Source organism: Gobio gobio (assembly GCF_949357685.1).
Source record: "Gobio gobio genome assembly, chromosome: 20".
Lineage (NCBI taxonomy): Eukaryota > Metazoa > Chordata > Actinopteri > Cypriniformes > Gobionidae > Gobio > Gobio gobio.
Window position 1 is genome coordinate 38,299,708 of NC_137113.1, and position 24,211 is coordinate 38,323,918.

At 36.3% G+C, this 24,211-nt stretch overlaps 1 protein-coding gene across 1 annotated transcript in view; it reads right to left on the minus strand.

The window, feature by feature from the left end:
- The window catches only part of arid5b (AT-rich interaction domain 5B), a 179,653-nt gene that overhangs the window by 46,318 nt on the left and 109,124 nt on the right, over positions 1 to 24,211 (minus strand). The window contains exons 5-6 of the mRNA XM_079801320.1: positions 10,146 to 10,267; positions 3,997 to 4,204 (exon numbers count right to left, since the gene is read on the minus strand). Coding sequence (XP_079657446.1) covers positions 3,997 to 4,204; positions 10,146 to 10,267 — 330 coding nt within the window. The remainder of the gene's footprint in view (positions 1 to 3,996; positions 4,205 to 10,145; positions 10,268 to 24,211) is intronic.

A 24,211-nucleotide genomic window follows, 5' to 3' on the forward strand; every position in this document is an offset into this window, starting at 1 on the left:
GACAGCTTTAACAGAAGAATGAGAAGTTTTTGGGGTGAACTATTTCTTTAATTTAGCTTGAGATGACACGAATCAATTTATTAACACTTAAACACATTATTTGTCAGATAGAATGTTTCATTTGTCTCAAACATTTTTAAGCCACACGATTGATGCCTCATTCACTGCTTTCATAGAAGTATGAATCACCCTCCACAAAAAGTATGTGTCACACTATACAAGGGTAAAAAAAGGTTTATAGTGACGAGCATCTGAAATGTGAGTAAGAACATGGCAGAGCACGTCTCATCTGCTCTCTGGGCGCTCGCAGAGACTCCCACATCTTGACATACATCAAATATGTCCCTATTTGATCATGATAACAGTGAATGATTCTTCTATATAAAACTCAAATAATAGGCTTTCAGTCATCTCAACAGATGTATTCCATATAATGTAATGGGGTGATTTGAAATGAAACCACACTAATAGTGCTTTTACCTGCTTGAAGTTAAAGGGTTAGTTCACCCAAAAATGAAAATAATGTCATTTATTCCTCACCCTCATGCCGTTCCACAAGACCTCCGTTCATCTTCGGAACACAAATGAAGATATTTTTGTTGAAATCTGATGGCTCAGTGAGGCCTGCATAGCCAGCAATGACATTTCCTCTCTCAAGATCCATTAATTTACTAAAAACATATTTAAATCAGTTCATGCGAGTACAGTGGTTCAATATTAATATCATAAAGCGACGAGAATATTTTTGCGCGCCAAAAAACTAAATAACGTCTTATATAGGGATGGCCGATTTCAAAACACTGCTTCATGAAGCTTTGGAGCGTTATGAATCAGCGTATCGAATCAGTGGCCCGGAGCACCAAAGTCACGTGATTCAACATGATGATTCATAATGCTCTGAAGCTTCATGAAGCAGTGTTTCGAAATCTGCCATCACTATATACAGTAAGTCGTTATTTCAGTTTTTTTTGGCGCACCACAAATATTCTCGTCGCTTTATAATATTAATATTGAACCACTGCACTCACATGAACTGATTTAAATATGTTTTTAGCATATTAATGGATCTTAAAGAGCACCTATCATGGAATTTTGAAATTTACCTTTCATGTAGTGTGTAACATAGATCTAAGTGAACAAAAACATCCTGCAAAGTTTGAAATATGACAGTGCACCGTATATATAGTTATTTTCTTTCAAAAGTAAGAGTCGACTCTGAGTCATTTTTAAGAATCGTTAGAAGACCGAAGCTTTTTCTCTGACTAGATGACGTCAACTTGTCAAGTTATTTGAATACGATACGCCCACTTATTGCGCTCCAAGACGCCAGTGAAAACTAGAAAACATCATGGCGACGAGACGCTGTGTACTGAAGTGCGACTCAAAAGCAAACTTTTTTCATCTGCCCAAGGATGAGCATTTGAAGACTAAGTGGCTTGAAGACAAACCATACATTGTCGCGATTGTGTGTTTATTAGTCTTCAAATGTCTCTATTTGCATGTTTCGCGATCTCAGGAAGCTTTTATTATGGACTTCTATTATGGCACATGGTATCTTCTTTGTCTGTCTGTACCATATATGGACTACATGTGCACAGAGCGCCCTCCGGCTGCCAGTATGAATTGAAAACAACACATAAGAGACTCAATCGCTCATGATTAGGCTACATCTGCGCATTTTGAGGAAGTATTGAATAAAAAATACTCCTCTGTTTAGAAATTTGACACAGACATATGAGAATCTATCAATATGTCTCCTCATCGGCACACTTTTGAACTAAAAGCCCTGAGGGATGTTGATTTGTCACGAGTCTTCGTGAGGAGAATAGAGGAGTTTTTTTATGAATGAGATCAGCTGAGGCTCATATTACAATCAAACGGTGCCGATGCGGTTTTCATATTCATAACTCCTGACACATATTAACAAATTACTGTCACAATAAGACTTTGATGGGCGTTCCGTTTCCGAAAATATCTGCACAGACTATACCAATCACAACTGACTGGGTCATCGGACCAATCACCGCAGATTAGCGTCACGTAAAGGCGGGGTTTTGAAAAGTGAATCACTAAAGGAATCATTTGAGAATCGCTGTCAAAACAGGTAAAAATAAATGCATATTATAAGAAAACTAAAGTCTTTTTTGTCATTGCATGCATGCAAAACTGTTGTTGGGGACTTCTAAAACAATATTTGGAACATTTTAAATGCCATAATAGGTGCTCTTAAAGAGAGGAAATGTCATTGCTGGCTATGCAGGCCTCACTGAGCCCTCGGATTTCAACATAAATATCTTCATTTGTGTTCCGAAGATGAACGGAGGTCTTACGGGTGTGGAACGGCATGAGGGTGAGTAATAAATTACATTATTTTCATTTTTGGGTGAACTAGCCCTTTAATGCCAACGGATATTGGTGTTAGCCTGTTGCAAAAGCTAATGATGCAATACTCAAGCAGAGATAATATATAATACATACATAGTACATCAGCATGAGATATTTTAATTAATATTTGCTGCATTCATTGATACTAAGAGACAGATTTACTGAACAGAGCAAATTAGGTTGAGATCGCAAAAAAAAATCACTAAAGCGTCAATGGGAGTGGAAAGTTCTGCATGCGATCTACTGACGCTATTATGTTGACCTACTTTGCAACTTTGAAATATAAATTACACATATAAATACATTTTTTAAATGCAAATTAAAGAACACAGATGCAGCCGGATCATTTCCATATTGACCAATGCAATCTATCAAGAACAGTGCAAATTAGCGTCTGTTTTAAGCTGTAAACAATGGCGCAAACACCAGTAAATTGACAAGCGTAAACTTTAGTAAATCACCTACTCTCCTCCCATAAAGTTTGCATCTGAAAGGGGAACTCCTATGCAATAAGGTAAGCTGCAAAAATAACTGTGTCCACGCCTTTTTAGTGCTATTTTTTCACTGTGTGTCTTTAGAAAAATGAAAGGGTTTTTAACGCCAAAAGAGGGTTTGCGTTGGCGCAAGCTGTTAGTGAATATGGCCCTAACACGCAATGCATTCTGGGTTTGCTTCATCAGTGAAATATAGTACATATGCCTTAGAATCTGGCCAAATTAAGTATTTTAGAAGTCATCATAATTGTGCGTTTTAGGCAGCTGACTAGGTTTTGGAATAGAGCTGTTATTTAGTGAAATGAATATATAGACATCGAGATTCAGGCTGGATGTGGCTGGTTTGTGCATATTTCTATGCAGAAATGCAATGTTTTTTTGACTGACAACAGTGTTGAAAGTCAAGGGGAAAGATTATGAATAATAAAATCTCTGCTGTCTGCATTTAAATAGAAACAGATTGCTTGCATACTTTATTTGAGTTGGGTGTTAAGCTACTTGTTTATTCACACTGTGTACTGCAGGTCAGAGCTGGATATGTTACATTAAAGCGATCCGCAGAGCTGCCTGGGAATAATTGTATTTAGATGTTTTTTCAAGTTATGTTGACCTACTTTGCAACTTTGAAATATAAATTACACATTTTTTGCTGTTTTGGGCCACTGCAAACACTGCAGGGTGTTTTGTTTGAACTGGATGGACACATAATCTCAAAAGAAATAGTTCACCCAAAAATTGAATTTATATATATATATTCTCACCCTGATGTCTTTCCAAACCATATTGTTTTTTTTCTTCTATGACACAAAATTAGCCTCATTAACAGCAAATGAGATCTGAAAGCTTGACAGTAAAAATCCCCATCCACCTTGGTTTCCCGGAAAGAAAGAAGATCAGGTTTGGAATGATATAAGGTTAAGTTCCCCATTTTTTTTTTAGAGAATAGATACTTTCGAACATACTTGACTTTTTGAAATGCCATCAATTTCCCCTTGAACTAGTGGCCGTAAATGGCACACGCATTTTTTTCAATTTGGCTCTGAGGTTGATGACAAAAGTATCACTTGAGATCTTCAGCGCTCTGTTACGGAGGAGGAGGTTAAGAAGCTGCACTTACTCTGTTTGAAGCCCAGGTACGGTATCCTCTCAATGGGAGTTTTCCTCTCTTTCATGTACATGTACAGTGCCACCAGGAAGGCCTGCTCATCTGTGCGGCACTCCTCACCTCCTTCAACCTTCGGTTTGTCCTCGGACGTCACTTTTTTCCAACTGCAGCCACTGTTGTTTCTGGGCTTGGGCACTCCTGATTTCGAGTCCACCTTCATCTAAACATCACATAGAAAAAATAAATATTTAATAATATTGAAAATCACACCAGGTCTGTCTAGATGGATAACATCAGGGGCCTGTACCATGATGGTAGTTTGACAAACTCAGGGTTACAGGATTAGTTTTGAGTTGACAAAACCAAACCAATCTATTCAGGCTTTGTTGGTCCCATGATGCTGATCATCAGCTTTCTCTGTCAACTCAGGCTTTGATCCTGAGTTTAGGAGTTTAGCTGTGACATCAGCAGTGAACAGCCAATCACATGCTGTGGATCAGTGAAACTGAGATTCATTTCTCTCTTCTGCAGAATATTACATGATAGAAAAATATTAAGAATTTAAACAAATAGACAGGAAAAAAAGAGCTGTCTATGAAAGAGGATAACTTAAAGAAATATATTATACGTCAATGCAAGTAAAAGTTATGAAGTTAGTTTAGTTGATATATAGAGAGAATTGAACATTTAAGATCACATGTAGTCATTTTTATAGCTTTATTTATTGATTTTAAAGCTTATTTGTATGACCTTTATATAGGCTATTAATATTAATTTTAACTAAGTGCCTATTAATGATTGATTAACTAAAATAAATAAGGGTATAATTACATAAATTATATCTAAATCATTCAAAAGTATCATTATTATAAATAAGCATTGTTAAAAGCCAGATGCGTTAGTCTTTAAAAACCATTTGCTATAGTTACCTTTAATTTGGAGTAGAAACAGAGGGAGTGACTTTATTGCATCAGAGGTGTGTCACTTTGCTCACAGCTGATTGGTCCAATTTCAGTTTGAGATGTCTTATCCAGAACATAACCTGCCCTGGAGCAGGTTAGCCGTGGAGAGTAAGTTACTATGGAGATGAACACGGCTAAAAGCCAAACCACTTTAATGGTACCTAAAACCCAGGATTGGCACAAACTAAGCTTAAACATATCTGGCTAGCCAGCTAAACCGGCTTCATGGTATAGGCCCCAGATCTACTTCAGACCTGCATCAAATGATCGCAATATCAAAAGATAATGCATCAGTGTCTCTCAAAAAGAGTTTTAGGCAACACTTCAGTATGGGGAACACATATTCACTATTAACTATGACTTTTGCCTCAATAAACTCCTAATTTACTACATATTAATAGTTTGTACGGTAGTTTTTGTAGCTTTCAAGTTTAGGTATTGGGTAGGGTAGGCATTATGTGCTTTATAAGTAGGGCTGAAGGATTAATCGCATTTGCGATAATATTGCGAAATGATTTTTTTTAACAGCAAAGGCTGTGATTAGTAAAGCAGTCAGCTCTGACGCTACGCAACAAAACAAAAAGATTTTCGCTGCGTCCCAATTCGCATACTATCCGTACTAAATAGTATTCGAAAAAAGAATTAGTATGTCCCAAATTGTAGTTGAAAAGAGTATTCCAAAGATTCCCGGATGGTCTACTATTTCCGGTCAGAATCCGAAGTGCAGATCGATGTGCACTCTAACAGCTGATATTGCCCACAACCCATTGCAAGCTGGACGAGGATTCGATTAGAACTACAAACGCGGATTAAAAAAAGTGTTAAAAAAACTACAAACATGGCGGTTACGCGAGTCTGATGGTTAAGTAGAGAGGATTAGATAAAGGGGTTTGAGTGAGCAATTATCAGTATTTAACTTGACAAAAAGATATTTATTCAATGTTAGCCACATATTTCACCTGCAGTAGCATTGTGAACTTTTGTAATGATACGTTTTGCAAACACATGAGAGGAGTCTCTGCATTAAAGACCCACGAATGGCAGATCAACGTGCGTCTACATTTCTCTCCGATACGGTAGGAAATTAAATTGAATGTGGAGGATTTGAACTGTGACAATGATTGACAGGGCAGTTTAAATGGTGACGGGACGCACGTAAATGCATGTAACTAAGCAACAGAGTCCGTTAAAGATGATGAAGTATATTATGTCCCAAAGCTTGCATACTCTTCTGCAACACACTCACAAGTACGTACTTTTTCTTCACAAAAAGAGTACATACTTTTAGGACGTAATATAAGTAGGCGAATTGGGACGGAGCAATACTCTCGAACAATTCTGAGCTTAGTTTTTAACCGCAGGTGTGCGATGGCGCTGTGTGTAGAAACACCCGTATTCGGAGGGCTTCCGATTCCTCACACATACTCACACCACTTGAACCTTCCGTTAGAATATCTTTCATACATTTCGGAAAGGTTGAGGTGAATTACAATGACATTCGTGGGCTTCATTGCAGGATATGTGCTGTGAGTGTGAGAAACTCGCGCTTTGCTTGATGTTACTCTTGCAGTGCGCCGGCTCGCCCGCCAGTTTTTTCCTCACAAATTTTCTACGAAGGCATCGTTTTTGTCATTTGGAATGCAGTGGACTTATATTTTAAAAATACTAAACTCACTGACAGAAGGCCGCATTTCAAATACTGACGTGTGATCGCACATGCATCTCAAAATGCGTTTATGACGTGAAATAAATGTAAACACAGACAGTTATGTCAAGATTTAATGGATTAAATAGACAGGACATCTTATAATTCAAAAGAGATCTGAACATTAGTGTGAATGTAGCTTATTAGATCTCCCATGGTCTATGATGTCATCATAATAATCAAATGGATGAATGGAAAACGTTCAGATAGCCAGGCTACACACACACTCATTGTTTATTGCTTGTAATATGGTTTTTTTTTGTTCCCTTAATTATTTACTAGCTTTTATGTTTTGAAGCTACATTACTTTATATATTTTATACATTTTAATAATTTATTTTAGTAACTATTTTAAAAAGCACTTATAATTAAATATGTAATAAAAAATAAAAAAAAGATTTTAAGTTTTATTAATAAAATAAATAATAATAAAAAAGATAAGAAAGATAAAAAAAGAAAACAAGAATTTTGATTTTATTTAGTTATTATTTTGATGTACACTAACGTTTGGGGTTGGTAAGATTTTTCTTTTTATGCATTGCTCACCAAGGATAAAAAATACAGCAAAAATAGTAATAATGTAAAATATTATAACTATGATTTAAAAACAAAAAGTGCGTATGTCATATGATCCTTCAGAAAAAATTCTAATTTGCTGATATGGTGGTCAAGAAGAAAAAATTGCAGGACTCTGATAAATATATAAAACACAATTTATTTGATAAATCTTTTGTAACAACGATAAGTCTTTACTGCATCTTTTGATCAATTTAGTGTGTTCTTTCTGAATAAAAGTTATTTTAATTATTTTTAATTAAAAAATATTTTCTTAAAAAAATCTGTCTGTAACCCAAACCTTCGAACGGCAATAAAAACCTGCGACCCACCAACTGAGAACCACTGGTTTACATACTGATTGTTTTCAGTTCCGTAAGAAATGCTCTGCATTATCTCAACACCATGACGAATTCTCAAACATGTTCTGAACCTGGAGTGAGTGTATGAGAGCTGTTCTGGAGTCAGTTTTACAGTGTCAGGCCCCATCATGCTGTCACATACTGCAGTCATCGCTGGCCCACACACGTCTGTTTAACCATCTGTTCCCGATAATCAAGAGCATTTATTTTCCAAAAGGAGTTATCAAGGCCAGTGGAATATGTGAACGAATAAAAAAAAAAGGTCAAAGTCAAAGAATGAAACGCTGAAGTATTAGGTTACATTGACATGAATTAAACACACCCTGGAAGAAGTATAACATGCTTTGTGAAGTATATGTGTGCATGTTCTCTGTCATATGAGAGCTGTTACAGAACAAAACCCTTTGTTTTAAATTACAATTTATTTATATTACTGAAGTTTTTTTGTTGTACACCCCGGGTAAAGCAACTGAAGGGGTCAAGTCAAGTCAAATTTATTTGTATAGCATTTTCACAATACACATTGTTTAAAGAAAATCATGGTGTTAATGTTTATAATATTTGAATATCTTCATGACTTGTTGCATTTGGCAGATTAAAGCTGGGCAATAATGTCAGCGTACTGGATGTAAGCGCATAAAGTTGGATATAATATATATCCTTTTTTTATATAGAGCTGTGTGATAATACAGTTTACTTTTTGCAACAATATAAACAATTATGATGCAGTTGAGCCACATTAGATCACATCTTAAAAACAGAGTCAGGGCTGGTTTAGATCACTGCATGTTTTTAAGCTTCTCAACAAAGCTGGAGTGAATTAGCTGCTGTTCTGCTGGACAAATATTCATCCAGATGAGGAAAGCCATAAAACACTGCCCTCATGCTGGCAGGAGAATGGACAGGAAATGACATGCAAGGGCAAAGGTTGATAAAATATCAAGAAGAAAAACAATTGTGGCCCATTTCTCAATCATGGGAATCTGAAGAAACAGAAACACTAAATGCCAAGCGACAGGAAAAGGAGGGAAGTACTTGAGATTGATTGGATTGAAAACTAACTAAAACTAAAAAACACAAAAACATACAGTGTCAAGAAAAGTATGTGAACCACTTGCAGAATCTGTGAAAATGTGAATCATTTTAACTAAATAAAAGAGATCATACAAAATGCATGTTAGTTTTTTTATTTAGTACTGTCCTGAATAAGATATTTTACATAAAAGATGTTTACATATAGTCCACGAGACAAAAAAAATAGCTGAATTGATTAAAATGACCCCGTTCAAAAGTTTATGAACCATTGATTCTCAATACTGTGTGTCGTTCCCTGGATATCGTGTTTCCTTCTGGAGCATCAGTGAATGTTTAAACCTGTTTGAGTTCCTCAATTGTCCTCAGTGTGAAAAGATGGTTCTCAAAATCATACAGTCACTGCTGGAGAGGGTTCAAATATGCAAAAGATGCAGGAAAACTGAAGAATGTGCAGGACCTGGAGGATTTTTCTGAAGAGCATTGGGCAGTTTAACTGCTCAAGACAAACAAGGGACTCATGAACAACCATCACAAAACAAAAGAACAGCCGTGGATCATCCAGGGAACGACACACAGTATTGAGAATCAATGGTTCATAAACTTTTGAACGGGGTCATTTGAATAAATTCAGCTATTCTTTTTGCCTTGTGGACTATATGTAAACATCTTTTATGTAAAATATCTTATTCAGGACGGTACTAAATAAAAAATAACATGCATTTTGTATGATCTCTTTTATTTAGTTCAAATTATTCACATTTTCACAGATTCTGCAAGTGGTTCACACACTTTTTCCGTGGGTGCTGATGTGTTGAAATGATCTGCTTCTGCACCAAATGATATTAGAAGATATATATATTTTTAACCTTTATTATTATTATTCTTTTTTTAAAATCATTTTCAAAAATTATCCAGCTTATTATAGTCTATTACTTTATTTTTGTATTAATCTTACATACAAATTTAAATTTTACTTTAGTTTCTTATTTAGTAAGTATTATATACTACCAATTTAATATAAATTAAAATACATTTATTACTGTATAATGTATGTAAAACTGGATTAGGGTTTAAATATTTGAATAACATTAATAAATAAATATATTTAAACCTGCCATTTCAGCATTTCAGACCTTATGCTCATGGTTGAAAACTTGCCGCTCATGGAGACTAGATATTATTCATAATATGAAAATAATTATCTTGTAATCTGTATTGACCTGAATTTCCCAATATGATGTTTTATTAACAAAGTTTGTGAGGAGAACGTTCAGATAATTGACACAAGTGGAGTGTACTCAGCCAATCAACAATAAGAGGTATGCATATTCAGCAGTCTTACCTCCATTTGTTGACAGTCTATCAGCATCCCTCCACCACCCCTTCTCCACACTTCTAGTTTTAACCACTGACATACACGGGGGGAGTACTCTGGGTTCGGGACAAATTCCGAGCTCAGAGTCCTCCCCCCGGACAGCACACCAAATACGCAACTTTACTCCTTCTAAATTATATGTAAGTGTGAACTCATGAAATCAATACCTTGACAAGAGACTTGCCCTCCACACCATTGGGCTCCTTGGCAGTACCGCCCTGCCCCTGCGAGTCTCGCCGCTGGGAGATGGAGAGCTTCTTCTTCCGGGGCCGGCCCTTCAGGTTGGGTGCTGTGGACAGCAGAATATCAGTTAGAGTCGCCCCTGACAGCCATACAGCCCATAAAGACCACTGACATCTGCTCATCACACTATAGCACAAATAGGGAAATATGACAATAGATGTCCGCGGTGGACACACATAAACCACAGCCAGCATTGTTCCACCAATTGGTCGCTTGACAAGTGATCCCTGGAGCCATTCCAGTGACTTACATTGCTTTAAATTATATTTCATCCTCCTTCATTCTGGATATTTTTACATTGAATGGCACTCAGGACTTAATTATCCTGAGACAATGCCAAAATGCTGTCCCTCACGGTTACAGGCATACTCGATAATCAGTTCCAAATCATTTTCATTATTGTATCGGCCTCAAAGCAGGAATGTTAGATAATACACATGGTAATGGTAAAGCAATTCATGGAATGACAGGATATGTCAACAAGCGGAAAACTCAAACAAAATCTGAAGGGCAAATTAATCAAATCCCTAATACTCCGTCATCACAGCTAACAGCGGAAAGTGAGGTTGGTGAAACCGTGTCAGCCTGAAAGGACTAGTTCACCTAAAAATGAAAATCTCACTATGCTCACTCATGTTATTTCACATATTCCCTAATAATTCAACGTTCTGCTTGACATGGCACATCTTACCCCTATGGGGCATGTGCCACACCACAAGTCACTTTACTATGGTTGTAAGTTGTACACTTGTGCACTAAAAACAAAGGTATTATAGGTATATATTGTTCCACGAAGAACCTTTAACATTCATGGAACCTTCCCATTGCACAAAAGTTTCTTTATAGTGAGGTATAAGGTTTTTCATATCTTAAAATATTCTTTACACTGGGGGAAAAAAAATGGTTCTTTTGAGAACAGATCACTGAAAGCACGATCGGGGAACCAAAAATGGACAGTTTGTTACAATACAAACATTTTACATACCATTGCAATGTTATAATTCCATTAGACCAATTTTGGTATCACAGCAAAAATGAATACTATAGCCTAATTAAGTATTTACAAGCAATAAGACAAATAAATCCGAAGATATAAATGAAAGAGTTCTTTGCGTTTTTCAGGTAGGTCTATGTAAATAAGTAATAAATAATTTAGAAATTAAATAAAGTAATTATATGTAAAATAAAACAGAATAGTCCATGTTAATTCATTAAAATTCCAAAGATTCTCATTGATCAGTCAAGAGCAGTGAGAGATTTTCTCTTTTTCTTTTGTTGTTTGATGAACATTAAGGACACTTTAATACCTAATGCACGGTTCCAGTATACTGTGTTGATACAAATTTGATTTCTGTTTACATTCACTTAAGTGGTACTTTACCACTGGCAAAATGGGCTTTCAAAAAAACTTGTGAAAAAATCTTTTGAAATCGATGCTACCTGACTAGAGAAAACAGAGAAAAAAGGCTGTTGTCTTCACTTTTGTCAAATAGGTAGGATAATGTACACCCATAATGCACTGGGCAAGTTGCTGTCCAAGGCCACTCCCACCTGTCTTCAAACTGGAAGACCATGAACGCAGTGTTTTAGGCCAAAGGGAAGAGAAAAGCTGAAAGAAACTGCCCTTACCCTTTTTTACCATAATGCCGTTTATAGAGTAAACATAGTATGACACAATTTTTAGTGACAAACCTACCCTACTATAACTCTTATGTTAAAAACCCTCTGTCGGTCCGACTGTCCGTGGGACGGGATAAAAACATGCAGAAGTATAATGACAAAATGTATCTGGTTGTTGAAGTCACATGTAAATTTTTCACCTCCCAAAATGGTAAATAAACATGCAAGAGCGTGTTATCATGGCTCCCGGTAGCCAGATATGACAGCGCTACTGCAACACTCATCGCCACCGATATGGAGTGGTTGAGTATCTCTTCAGCAAGCCGATGTGCAAACTGCCGCAAATGAAACTGAGAGTTCACCGTCACATCCTGAAGCTTAAAGGGTTAGTTCACCCAAAAATGAAAATTAGCCCATGATTTACTCACCCTCAAGTCATCCCAGGTGTACATGACATTCTTCTTTCAGACGAATACAATCTGAGTTATATTAAAAATGTCCTGGCTCTTCCAAGCTTTATAATGCCAGTGACTCGTTGGGTCATTTTTGAAGTCCATGCATAAAACGGGGGTTAATAAAGGCCTTCTGAAGCGAAGTGGCACGTTTGTGTAAGAAAAATATCCATATTTAAAACTTTATAGACTAAAATAACTCACGCAAGTCGACTTAAAAAGAGTAACCCCTGATGCGATGTACAGGAGTATTGCTAGCTTTGACCAGGCCGGTTGCATAAACCGTTAAGACTAGTCTTACAAGTTAGACATACATTTTTTTCTTTAAGACTGTTCATAACTTTTTAAAATCAGTTACATAAAAACATAGACTGGCCTAATTTGATACGAAAAGTAAGACTGAATGCCACTTGCCTAACTGCTAGTGGGTCATACTAGATCTTAAGACACTGTCTTAACATAATGTCTTAGTTTATGCAACTGGCCCCAGTGATGCCAGTAACGCGTTACCAGTAAAGAGTAATCTAACGCGTTACTATTTCCAAACCAGTAATCAGATTAAAGTAACTTATCCAAGTCACTGTAAGTTACTATTTTTGTCATTTTCCTTAGTAAAAAGATATATTTTTGCTTTCTTCTTGCGTCTCGGGGAGAGTATTTATGTTAAGTGAAGTCAAGAAAGACTGTCTTTCTGACATTTTTTATTAAAACATGTTTTTTTTTTCAGGAAATATTTTTTAATTTCAACTTAAAATGTCAAGAGATACATTTGTGAACGTTACTGTTAAAAATGCACTTCCAATAAAGTGAGTGTTGGCAAAAATAGTTGTCATTTTTATGTTGATGCGGCAGGGGTGTTGTCGGCAACTGCTGAATGTAACTAATAAAGTAACTTGTAATCTAACTTAGTTACTTTTAAAATCAAGTAATCTGTAAAGTAACTAAGTTACTTTTTAAAGGAGTAATCAGTAATCAGATTACTTTTTCAAAGTAACTGTGGCAACACTGGCTTTGACGCCTCTCGAGAATATGGCTGGACAACAAACTCAAACACCTCTTCTCTTACATCGAAATCCTGCCATTTCTCTTTAAAAATTCTCGTTTAGACTTCTAATTCATGACCAGTGTTTTGTTTTGCTCTATCCTCTGTGCTTCTGCATTCATCAATACGCATGCGTCAAGGTTTCAAGGGTCAAGGGTTACTTTTTAAGTCGACTTGCGTATCGCTGACCACCGGAAGCTAGTTATTTTAGTCTATAAAGTTTAAAATTTCTATATTTTTCTAACATAAACAGGCCACTTCGCTTCAGCAATTAAAAGCCTTTATTAACCCCCCGGAGCCGTGTGGAGCAGTTATATGATGGATATGCACTTTTATGGACTTCAAAAATGACCCAACAATTCACTGCCATTATAAAGCTTGGAAGAACCAGGACATTTTTTATATATTCGTCTGAAAGAAGAATGTCATATACACCTAGGATGACTTTAGGGTGAGTAAATCATGGTCTAATTTTCCTTTTGGGGTGAACTAACCCTTTAACACACAGTCGTCTTCATTAAAAGTGATCTTACCAGAGCTGATTCTGCTCTCTCTCCAATTGCGTTTTTTGATCTTGAAATCAGCTGATAAATAAAAGGAAGCTAATATCTTGCCTTCATTGACATGAACGTCAATACTTTTGAATATAGCGAAAATATGTTTGTGTAATTATACATATGGGGGGGTGTCATATGGTTTGTGGCACAGTGATTAATTCGGAAACCTAAAAATGGCACTTCATGACAAAAAGGTTGCGGACCCCTGTCTTAGAAGAACCATTTTTGGTTCCCCAAAGAACCTTTCAGTGAACAGTTCCTAAAACAATCATCAATGCCAATATAGAACCTTTCTTTTAAAAAATGCATTGCGTTTGAATGGTTTAAATCGCTTGAATGTTCAAACTGGCAAGGCTGAAAAATGCTTGCAAAAACTATGCATAACTTTGAGTAACTCTACCGGGTGACAAATGTCTGATCATGTCATCTGTTTTATTGGCCAGCCCTAGTGAGGGTCAGAGGAAAATCAAATGTTTCACATTTCCAGAAGTTTCTAAAAGCCCATTGTGCACCTGATGAACGCCATCTAAGCATCACCAGCATCCAGCTGGAAAATGACAACCACAAGCGAGAGTTCAAACTCAGAGCAACAAGAGGCAGGCGGAGCTTCTGACACCGGGACAGGTGCTCTCGAGCATAGGTTCAATGCGGTCAGCTGGCACTGCATTCCATGTGCGCTGATGATTAAATCATTGTCAAGGTTACGCAGGGCCCAAGGCTGCGGCCACAACGCTACACTTGATCTTCCAACAAAGCTCAGACTGGCAACATGATCTGTTCTGGGAAAAGAAAAGAAAGCATTAACTAATCAGCTGGAGAAGAGCTTATTTTATTTTATTTGTGGGTTCTTTTCTCAACACGCCACCTTTTTTTTTTTTTAAATCAAATTTGGCGCATGCAGCAGAGGGGTCAGAGAAACGGCACATCAAATGAGTCCATTTGTTCATAAATAAACATTTATGTAAGAAGCCTTTTTGTCACCTTGGCAACAGGCAGGTTGTTTACTTGGCTGCTGTGGCCATGACAAACACATTTGCGCAGGCATCCGTGGGCTCGGCAGAGGAAAGGCTTACGTTTATTGAGGACATGAGGCCGCTTCTCTCTTAAATGTCACTTTTCCTTTGTTCCCTAGACTAATTCACTCAAACGGCATTCGTAATCGCCAATTCTTCCCCTTTTAGCTTCCACCCCAAATCACAATCATTTGAATTCCAGCCAAGTAAGTAATGTTTTACTCATGATTGCTGGAGTACATTAGCTCCTTTACTTCACGCTTGTTATCCTTCATTGAGCTCGCCAACACTCCATTCCCATTTTTCAGACTTCCAGATTATAAATAACAAGTTATTGGTTTATCTTTAATATACACACAAAAACAAGATGTTTTTGAAATTGTTTTGAATAAAAATACAGCAAAAACAGTAATGTTGTGAAATATTACTACACATTTTAAATAACCGTTTTAATATATTTTAAAATGTAATTTATTTCTGTGATGGCAAAGCTGACTTTTCAGCATCCTTGATCCTATTTTTTGTATCAGCTACACTGTAAAAAATTATTTGATCGGAAAGTCATGGCAAGTTATATTTTTACATTACTGTAACTCACACTGTAAATCAACATGCTAACCAAATCTACTAATTTCCACTGTATCACTAATAAATACTTTGATAATACAGGGCTCCAGACTAACATTTGAGAGCAGTGGTACCAGCTGGAGGAAAATTTATCATAAGGTTAATTTAATCATAAAATTACTATTATTTTGCATTGTTTTGTTAATAAGTGCAGTTACTAATAACAGTACGTTTGTTTATTGGAAATTCAACAGTGAAGCGCTGAGCTTGAATTGTTATGCAGAAAAAATTAACTTTTATTAACAACAGTAATGTTCCTCATTTTTATAAGGAAAATTGTAATATCCCACTCTTATTAAATGTACTATTGTTCTTCTATAGTATCATACTGAACTAAAAGGAACACTCTTTACCTGTTTCCTGTGTAATCCAGTCACAATTTTGAAAAAAAGTTTTAGTTTTTCATGAGACTTTGTGACTTCCTACTTTTTTATATATATTAAGGAGTGGAAATGTCTAATAAGTCAAATAAGTGCTCCTATGCCACCACCTACTGGTTATAGTGGGGGTTTTTTTGCCATAAAGTGGCCAGCACCTTTAAACTTTTAGTTTTACAAATAATCACACTAAAAAGAATATTAAAATTGGATCAAATTTACAGCTTTGAAGTGCTGGAAAAAGTGTGAAACACTTAAAAAAAGTGCTTGAATTTCACTCTCAAAAGGTAAGAACCCTGAGATGAATAATGTAAAAAAAAGAAAAGAAAAAACATTCAACTATTTCTTCCACAATACCATGGGGTGTTACTACATTAAATCCATGGTGAATATTTATGATTTGTGGACTGAAACCCCTGAATGTTTCAAAATGTTTCTCCTGGTCTCCACATCAGCTCTGTTTGATCTGATATCTGTGGGTCATAACAGAGAATTCTGCACCAAATGCTTCCCACTAGGTCTCGCAGTAGCGATGTTATTAATACTGTGGTGAATTCAAATGCTTTCTCACTGGATCTCCCAGCGCTGTTTAGTAACGGTGTCGCGTGATCGAGATTGGCCCATGTGTGAGCTTGTGCTTGTGCTGTCTATTATTGCTCCGAGCTGATAAACAGTCCGCGCAGCTCAAATCAAACGAGTAGCGCGGTTCCGTTCCGCTTTCGTTTCGTTTGCCGTCCGATGTTTGTCATATGTAACAGAAATGGCAGCTCTTATCAGTTGGGCACCGCGGTGGACCTCCAACCAAATTCAGTCGCACCAGCAGGAAAAAAGATTCATCCAATTTTGTCAACTCGTACGATTTAGCAAAAAACTAACGAATTCGTACGAGTGAGGTTGTACAAATTCATACGAATTAGCCACCTTGTAAAATATATACGAATTGCTGTGAGTTTCGGTTGGTTGAAACTGTTTCCTAGGCAATGACATTAGCTAATCATAACATTAGCCAAGCCTTCAAGGAGCCCTTTAAAAACTGTTAATGCCAGACAGAGGGTCGTTTAAATAATCGTTTTTCCACATACTGTTTGTTTTTTTGTGCAAAAATGTATTAGCGTTATAAATGAACTTCTAGGAACATATTCAAATAATAAAAAAATCCATGTAATGACCTTTTTAAATCCATTCCACGGAATGACATGGATTTCCCTCCAAAATCCCTGATTCCTGAGCCTGCTGATGAGACAAAACAACTGTGGTCAGCCTCTCTCTCTCTCTCTCTCTCTCTCTCCCTTATTCTAGCACACAATATGGGGATAAGATTGGCAGATATATCAGCTTGGCCAAAGAATCTGCCAATATTTGGCCAGTGTGAGATAACTGGCTGTTAAATGTTCCTACTTAGCCAGAAGAAGAAAACCAACGGCAATGAGTGTTTTTCCATGTGGCCTTACACCATTTACATTAAATAAGCCAATCTGTAAAATTATCTAAATGCTTTAACTACACCCATAAAGCACAAGTTGTGTCACTGTCCTGCAAACGATGCTCCAATTATCCAAAGGAACAGCAGACCCCTTCTAAATGTGTCTTCTTTTCTTGTTTCCCCCTAAACTGATGGCTCCCATTGTCACTAACATCAAAAGCTCATTACCGCAACTCAGTTGCTTTTGTTTCCAGTAATCTCTGCACTTTCCCTCTGTGGATTTTAACAGGTCATTTACCATGGTGCCGGGGGCTGAAGGGTGGCCAGAGCTTTGAAGCCGAGCAGGGCTTCTCTACCTTCTTCCAAAGTCATTACAGAGCACTATGGGGTCTCTCGCAGATCAAATATCTGCTTGTGCATTCCTGTGGTCATGCTTTTTCCTTTGAGCAAATACGTTTGAAGCATATCTGCGGATTCTCCAGAGTTTTGGCCTGAAACATTTGCGGTGGATGGAAGTTTCAGAGGAAGCCAAATTAAATGAACTGTATCTGAGAGTCTCATTCAAAGTCAGACCCACACCCCTCCACCCAAAACACACACATACACACACACACACACACACACACACATGGTACAGTATGGGAAAATATTCGCCCTCACATTCCATTGCTCAAAAAATACCATAAAGTTAAAGATTAAACTTAATATAATAATAATAATAATAATAAATTATATTATTTAATTGTTTACAATAACATTTTATGTGGATTAGATTTTATTTTATTTTCGAACATTTTATTGGATGGAAAAATGTTAAACTATGATATTACTGGTAAATATTATATTTGCTAATATTAATATGTTCATGATAACATCAACAATGAATAAAATAATGAAGTTTTGATTCAGAAAATTCATATTTCCAGGAGATGTTTAATAAAAATTAATTTAAAGGTGCTGTGTGTGAATTTTAGCGGCATCTAGTGGTGAGTTCGTGAATTGCAACCGTCCACCGCTCACCCCTCCCTTTCGAAGCACATAGAGAAGCTACGGTGACCGTCAGAGGACAAAAATGTCGTCGTCTGAGAGAGCAGAGAGTGACTAGCGCTCTGTAGAGCAGTTTGTCCGTTTAGGGTTACTGTAGAAACAAGACGGCAAAAAATGGCGACTTCACTGTAAGGGGACCCGCGATGTATGTAGATAGAAATGGCTCCTTCTAAGGTAATAAAAACATATCGGCTCATTATGTAAGGTCTTTATACACCACTGAAAACATAGTTATGTATTATATTGCATTTCTGCAATAGATCCTCATAAATATTACACACTGCACCTTTAACATTTTGATATATCATCTTTACAAATACAAAACAGCAAGGATTATGCAGTCACATGACTAATTAATTTTTTATAGTTTTAAATTGACTTCATTGACTTATTTTAGTGATTTACTAAAATAACTAAAACTGAAATACAATTAATAAAAACTATATAGAAATATGATTAAAAATCAACAAAATGACAAAACTTTTACTAAAACAACTGAGAAATTAAAAACGAATTCAAAATATGAATACAAACTATAATAGTATCTCAAGTGTGCTAAAATAGCAGTGGTGTTCATTGAGTTTGAAGTATCTGAACAGCTTTGCACTCTGCTGAAAGGTCATGCTCATCACATGACCTGTGTGTTCTGGCACTCGTCCACCTGATAAACTCTGCTGCTAGGAAACACTCTGCTTTAATTATGCAGAAAGACAGAGGGGCTGTACGCCAACTTCTGCCAGCCTAGTCCCGCCCATGTTTTCATCATCATCCAGCTGCAGTTCCATTCAACATCAGTGAGGTAAGTGGATTATATCAGCACATATATGATAGACATATCAATACATACAGTGGTTTTACAGCTTTACAGTCGCTTTTCTGTTGGTCATGTTATGCTGATAATAAATAAATGGCCAAAATTTAAATTCTATACTATTAAGTGGTTGACTGATATGGATTTTTTTGATAGCCAAAATAATATTTTAGAGAGTATAATTACCGATATATATGATATTACACTATTTAAATGAAATAACATGCATAACAATTGCTGCAATCGAATGTATTAAAAAAAAAAAATTTAACTTGATACAATTTTTTATTAAATGTATTAATGCTTTAGCAACTTCTTGATTCTGTAATCATATTACAGTATTTTTCACAAATAAAGACATAAAAACATAAATAAAAGGAAGTATATTCTGAAAAAAAGACCAGGTAACGCTGATTTTACATAAAGTACACAGTGACATATGACATTAAATTTAACATAGCGGATATATTGGATATAGCACAGCATAGTCCGCCGATATCAATGATTTAAAGATTACACTAGCATCTGCATATATCATATATATATGATAACTATGAAAAAAAAAGCCAGTGATGGATACCGACATATTGTGCGTCTCAATAGCAGTTTTTAGGCCAATCAATTGAGTCTTAAATGATAGATGGGTTGCATTTTTTTGGAAACCCGTTTGAAGCAATTATTTTTGAGCACTCAGAAAGAAAATGAATGACTTGGGATGGTTTTGTCGCAGTAAACCACTCTTTTGGTGAAGACCTATTATTTTTCCTCTCATGGCCTGATAGAATTCCTCTGCTCTGTGTGATTTAATACAGCACTATACAGCAGATGGCACTGTGAGGTGCAGAAGGAGCAAAACATACACAATGAATAAATGATATCGCCCTCGTTAAATAATGCTGCGCGCTCCCAAATCCCCCACCGAAGCGGCAACACTTCTATCTTTTAATCGCTGAGAGTGTTGAGCACAAGTCTCTGAATCAGCAGCAGCAGCAGTGCGACTTCTGCAAGGCTTTTTTTTTACAGTGCAAACAGATTGGACTAAACAATGAGTCAATGTCACTGCACGTCCCCTCACGGGGGGGAAATGCGGCGTGAGCGCGTAGATGACGCACACACACCAAGGTCAGATGCTAATTCAAGAGGGAGCAAGTGGTACAGTCACAGCACATCACTAAAAGCTGCGCATATGCCGGAGGATGCTGCATACGGCGTGTTTGTTATTTATTTATCTGCCCGTTTGTGCTGAAGTGTGTGGTGTTATGTCATGTGCAGTTGTGGGAGAATGCTGCATCAGCTTGAGCCCTCGCCACACACTCCAGCCGGCCTGCGCCAAATCCCTCCCATGTGTTATTCATCTCACAATCCTTCGAACTTCACAATGAAATCCATTTCTTTCGGAAGAAAACATGAGGACTGCTTGCCCATGTGAAAGTCACTGTCACTGGTTTGTGAGAGTTACTGGGGCATTGCTAGATGGTTGATAATTTCAAGAGTCCACGTCATATGATATTCTATGACACTCGCAATGTATATATGGTTTGGTTTTTTTTTAAAATTGCCGCCTCAACATGTTGCATGATTTGAGGTATTATCCGTCTTCATACAACAAATGCTGTGGGACAAGTTATACTTTACAGTTAATGTACAGTTAACGCTAGCCTCTTGTGAACGCGCATACGACAGTTAGCGGAAGTTAGAGATTACAGTTTGTAAAGTTTAAAAAATTTACATTTTCCTTACACAAACGCATTACTTGGCTTCAGAAGGCTTTTATTAACCCCTCGGAGCCGTGTGGATTACTTATATGATGGATAGATGCACTTTTATGGACTTCAAAACAAACAGCCATTCACTGCCATTATAAAGGCTTGGATTAGCCAGGACATATTTTAATATAACTCACCCAGGATGACTTGAGGGTGAGTAAATCATGGGATAATTTTCATTTTTGAGTGAACTATCCCTGTAACATGAACTAACTATGAGCAATATATTTAGTCACTTTTTTTATAGTGTCCTTGTTACACGTTACATGTAGTTACTATAGTAATACCTACACTGTAAAGATAATCCCCGTAAAATTTACGGTAAAAAAACGGCAACTGTGGTTGCCAGAACTTTACTGTAAAAAATACGGCAGTAACATTTTAGGTTTTATGGGACAGCACCATATATTTTAAAGGTTTATGATGAAACTTTTTTTTATTTTATTATTTATTTTAAAGTTCAAAACCGTATAATTTAAAGGTTTATATTGTAATAATTACGTGTACACTATAAAAAATGTACGGGAAAAAAACATATTTCATTAACTGGATTTTTTTTTATTACCAACTTATTGAAATACTAATATCTGTTATGTACTATTAGATAGTAAATGTAGAAATTAACATGAATTAAGATTCATAAATGCTGTATACGTATTGTTTATCGTTAACATATACCAAATGAAACATTATTAAGTGTTAACAATTATTTCCATGTTATGGCAAATAATCGATAAATGGCCAGTATATTAAAATTCTTTACTATTTTGTCTAAATATAAAATAACGCAAATTAAAATGATCCATTTTAAATGCTAGAAGTGAATTTATGCATCACAACATTATAATGTACAGTACGAAAAAGGTTTTGTTATTAAATTATTAGGGTTATTAAAGATTATATATAAGTGAGCATTAGGGCAAAGTTCATCTAAATATTAAATAATGCAATTAAATATCCAATATTGCCCAATAATATCTAATATCACCCATTAATCAATATGGTATTGATATATTGTGCATCACTATTTAATAGAGTTAGTTCACATAATGACGCTTGCCTTAGAAAACATCCGCTTTCAGTCAAAATCTTTCTGTAAATCGGTTTAAACAAATAAACAAAGAAACAAAAAAACAGTCTGACCTATTCAATGAAATGAAACAGCAATGATAAAATAAAACAAGACTAATCCAACTTGATCTAGGACTTTTGCTCTGCGTCTGTACAGTTCTTAGCAGCCTCAATCCGCTCTTCTACTCTTATTCTGCTCTTAATATGCTAAAATGCTGCCTCAGCTTCTGTTATGAACATCTGACTAACTGCCATTTGATCTATGCCTAAAAATAATCCAACGTCATTTTGCTTCCCCCTCTCTCGCTTTCATTTTGTCTACACATTCCTGTCAATCCTTTCTGTCAGCCTGATTCTTTTTCAGGTAAATTCATAATGTGGCATAATTAAACAATGCAAACTCTTGTGAGAGCAGACTGTGTCATTAAAACGATTAGATGTAAGAATATCGCCAGCACTGGAGATTTGTGCTGAATTATTTATGTACATCTTGCAGGAGTCATCTCATTGACAGCCAGTTGCCCTCTAGTGTTGCTGTGAGGTATTACTCATACCAGGACAATAGTGACCTCACATAACACACACACACACATAACGGTAGGGTTTAACTGAACCACAAACACACACATACAGCAATATACAAACAGTCAATACAGCCAATCCAGCAGAATCACTTAACCCCTTCCTGTCATGACATCATTTAGATAATGTAATATCTTAATGGATATACCCCCAATATCTTTCCTTAATGGTCAAGAGGAAATACGGCATTACTACAGATATTATAAATCAAATATCAAACTATAGGATGTGCAACACATCAAAAAGAGACACACTGTGTGATGCAACTGAATGAATGCTTATCATATTCTATTGCAAATTTTTTTGGGTACAATTTTCATGACAATAACGTACACCCACCCCCAATTCTCAAGAATGAAATTTAAATCATCCTGTCTCTGGACACAAAAAAGTCAATTAAATTTGCTACAAAAAATACAAATATTAGTACTTTACATATGGACTAGAAATGTAAGTAATAAATAAATAATACATGAATTAATAAATACATATTATTAATAAATCACAAGAATTCTACATACGAGAATTTTTCACATTCATTTAAATAATGTAAAATGTCAACACAAATAATAATAATACGGTATAGAGAACACTTTTATTATAAAATGTCACAAGCAAATAATAATATTTTTTGCACATAACTATAACCATTTTTAAAAAAATATAATTTAATCGGTACAACCCATACGCATACTAGCACTTTACTGGACTGGCAATTTAAATAGTACATCAATAATATTATATCTGATTCTTTTTATTAATACCGTAGTGAGAATATTTTTTTAAAGAAATATAAAAAAAATAATAATAATAATGTGAGAATATTTTTCACATTTATCTCAATATTGTAAAATAATCTGAATGGTCATAACATAAATTTCATTCTTTATGCAATATATAATTTTTCATAAATGAATGATTCATTGAAACATCAGCACTAAAAGGCCTCACTTAATTCTAGTAGACCTGCTGCGATGCTTTAACCACGCAAACTTTACTTCATCATTGTCCTACTTCAGCATGAAAGCCATTGTAACACACGCTCCTGAAAATAAATTAGATGGTGAAGGATGGAAAAAGTGTGTGTCTATTTTAGGGGCAAGTGGGGGGTGGTTTAATAAAATACAGACCCCCTGCACTTACTAAGATGAGCACCCTGGGTCACCGTCACCCCAACCTGCTCACATGTGACTGCCCTGTGAACAAAAATATAAAAAGCTGAAACTACAGCCTATTCAAGTATCTATTAATCTAGCCAGCATCCGTCAGCAGTACACCGCTCCTCCTGAAAGCTGCTGGCACGGGCACTCGTGTGTGTGTGTGTGTGTGTGTGTGTGTGGGGGGGGGGTCATTCTTGGCACAAGCCCCTGGGACAGGGAGTGTGGAACGGGACACTACGAGTGGGATTTATAGACATCCAAATTAACAGTCGCTGCTGAACAACAGATGCGTCGTCATCCGATCTGGCCCCTCAACGTTTACTTAGTGTGTCTTCCCTGAGCTGGATTTCATCCTCATTTAGACATGCCATAGTCTGGGTGGGTGGGGGTGGGGGTTGTGGGGTTATGACTGAGAGTGTATCCACTCACACTGGCAAGAATG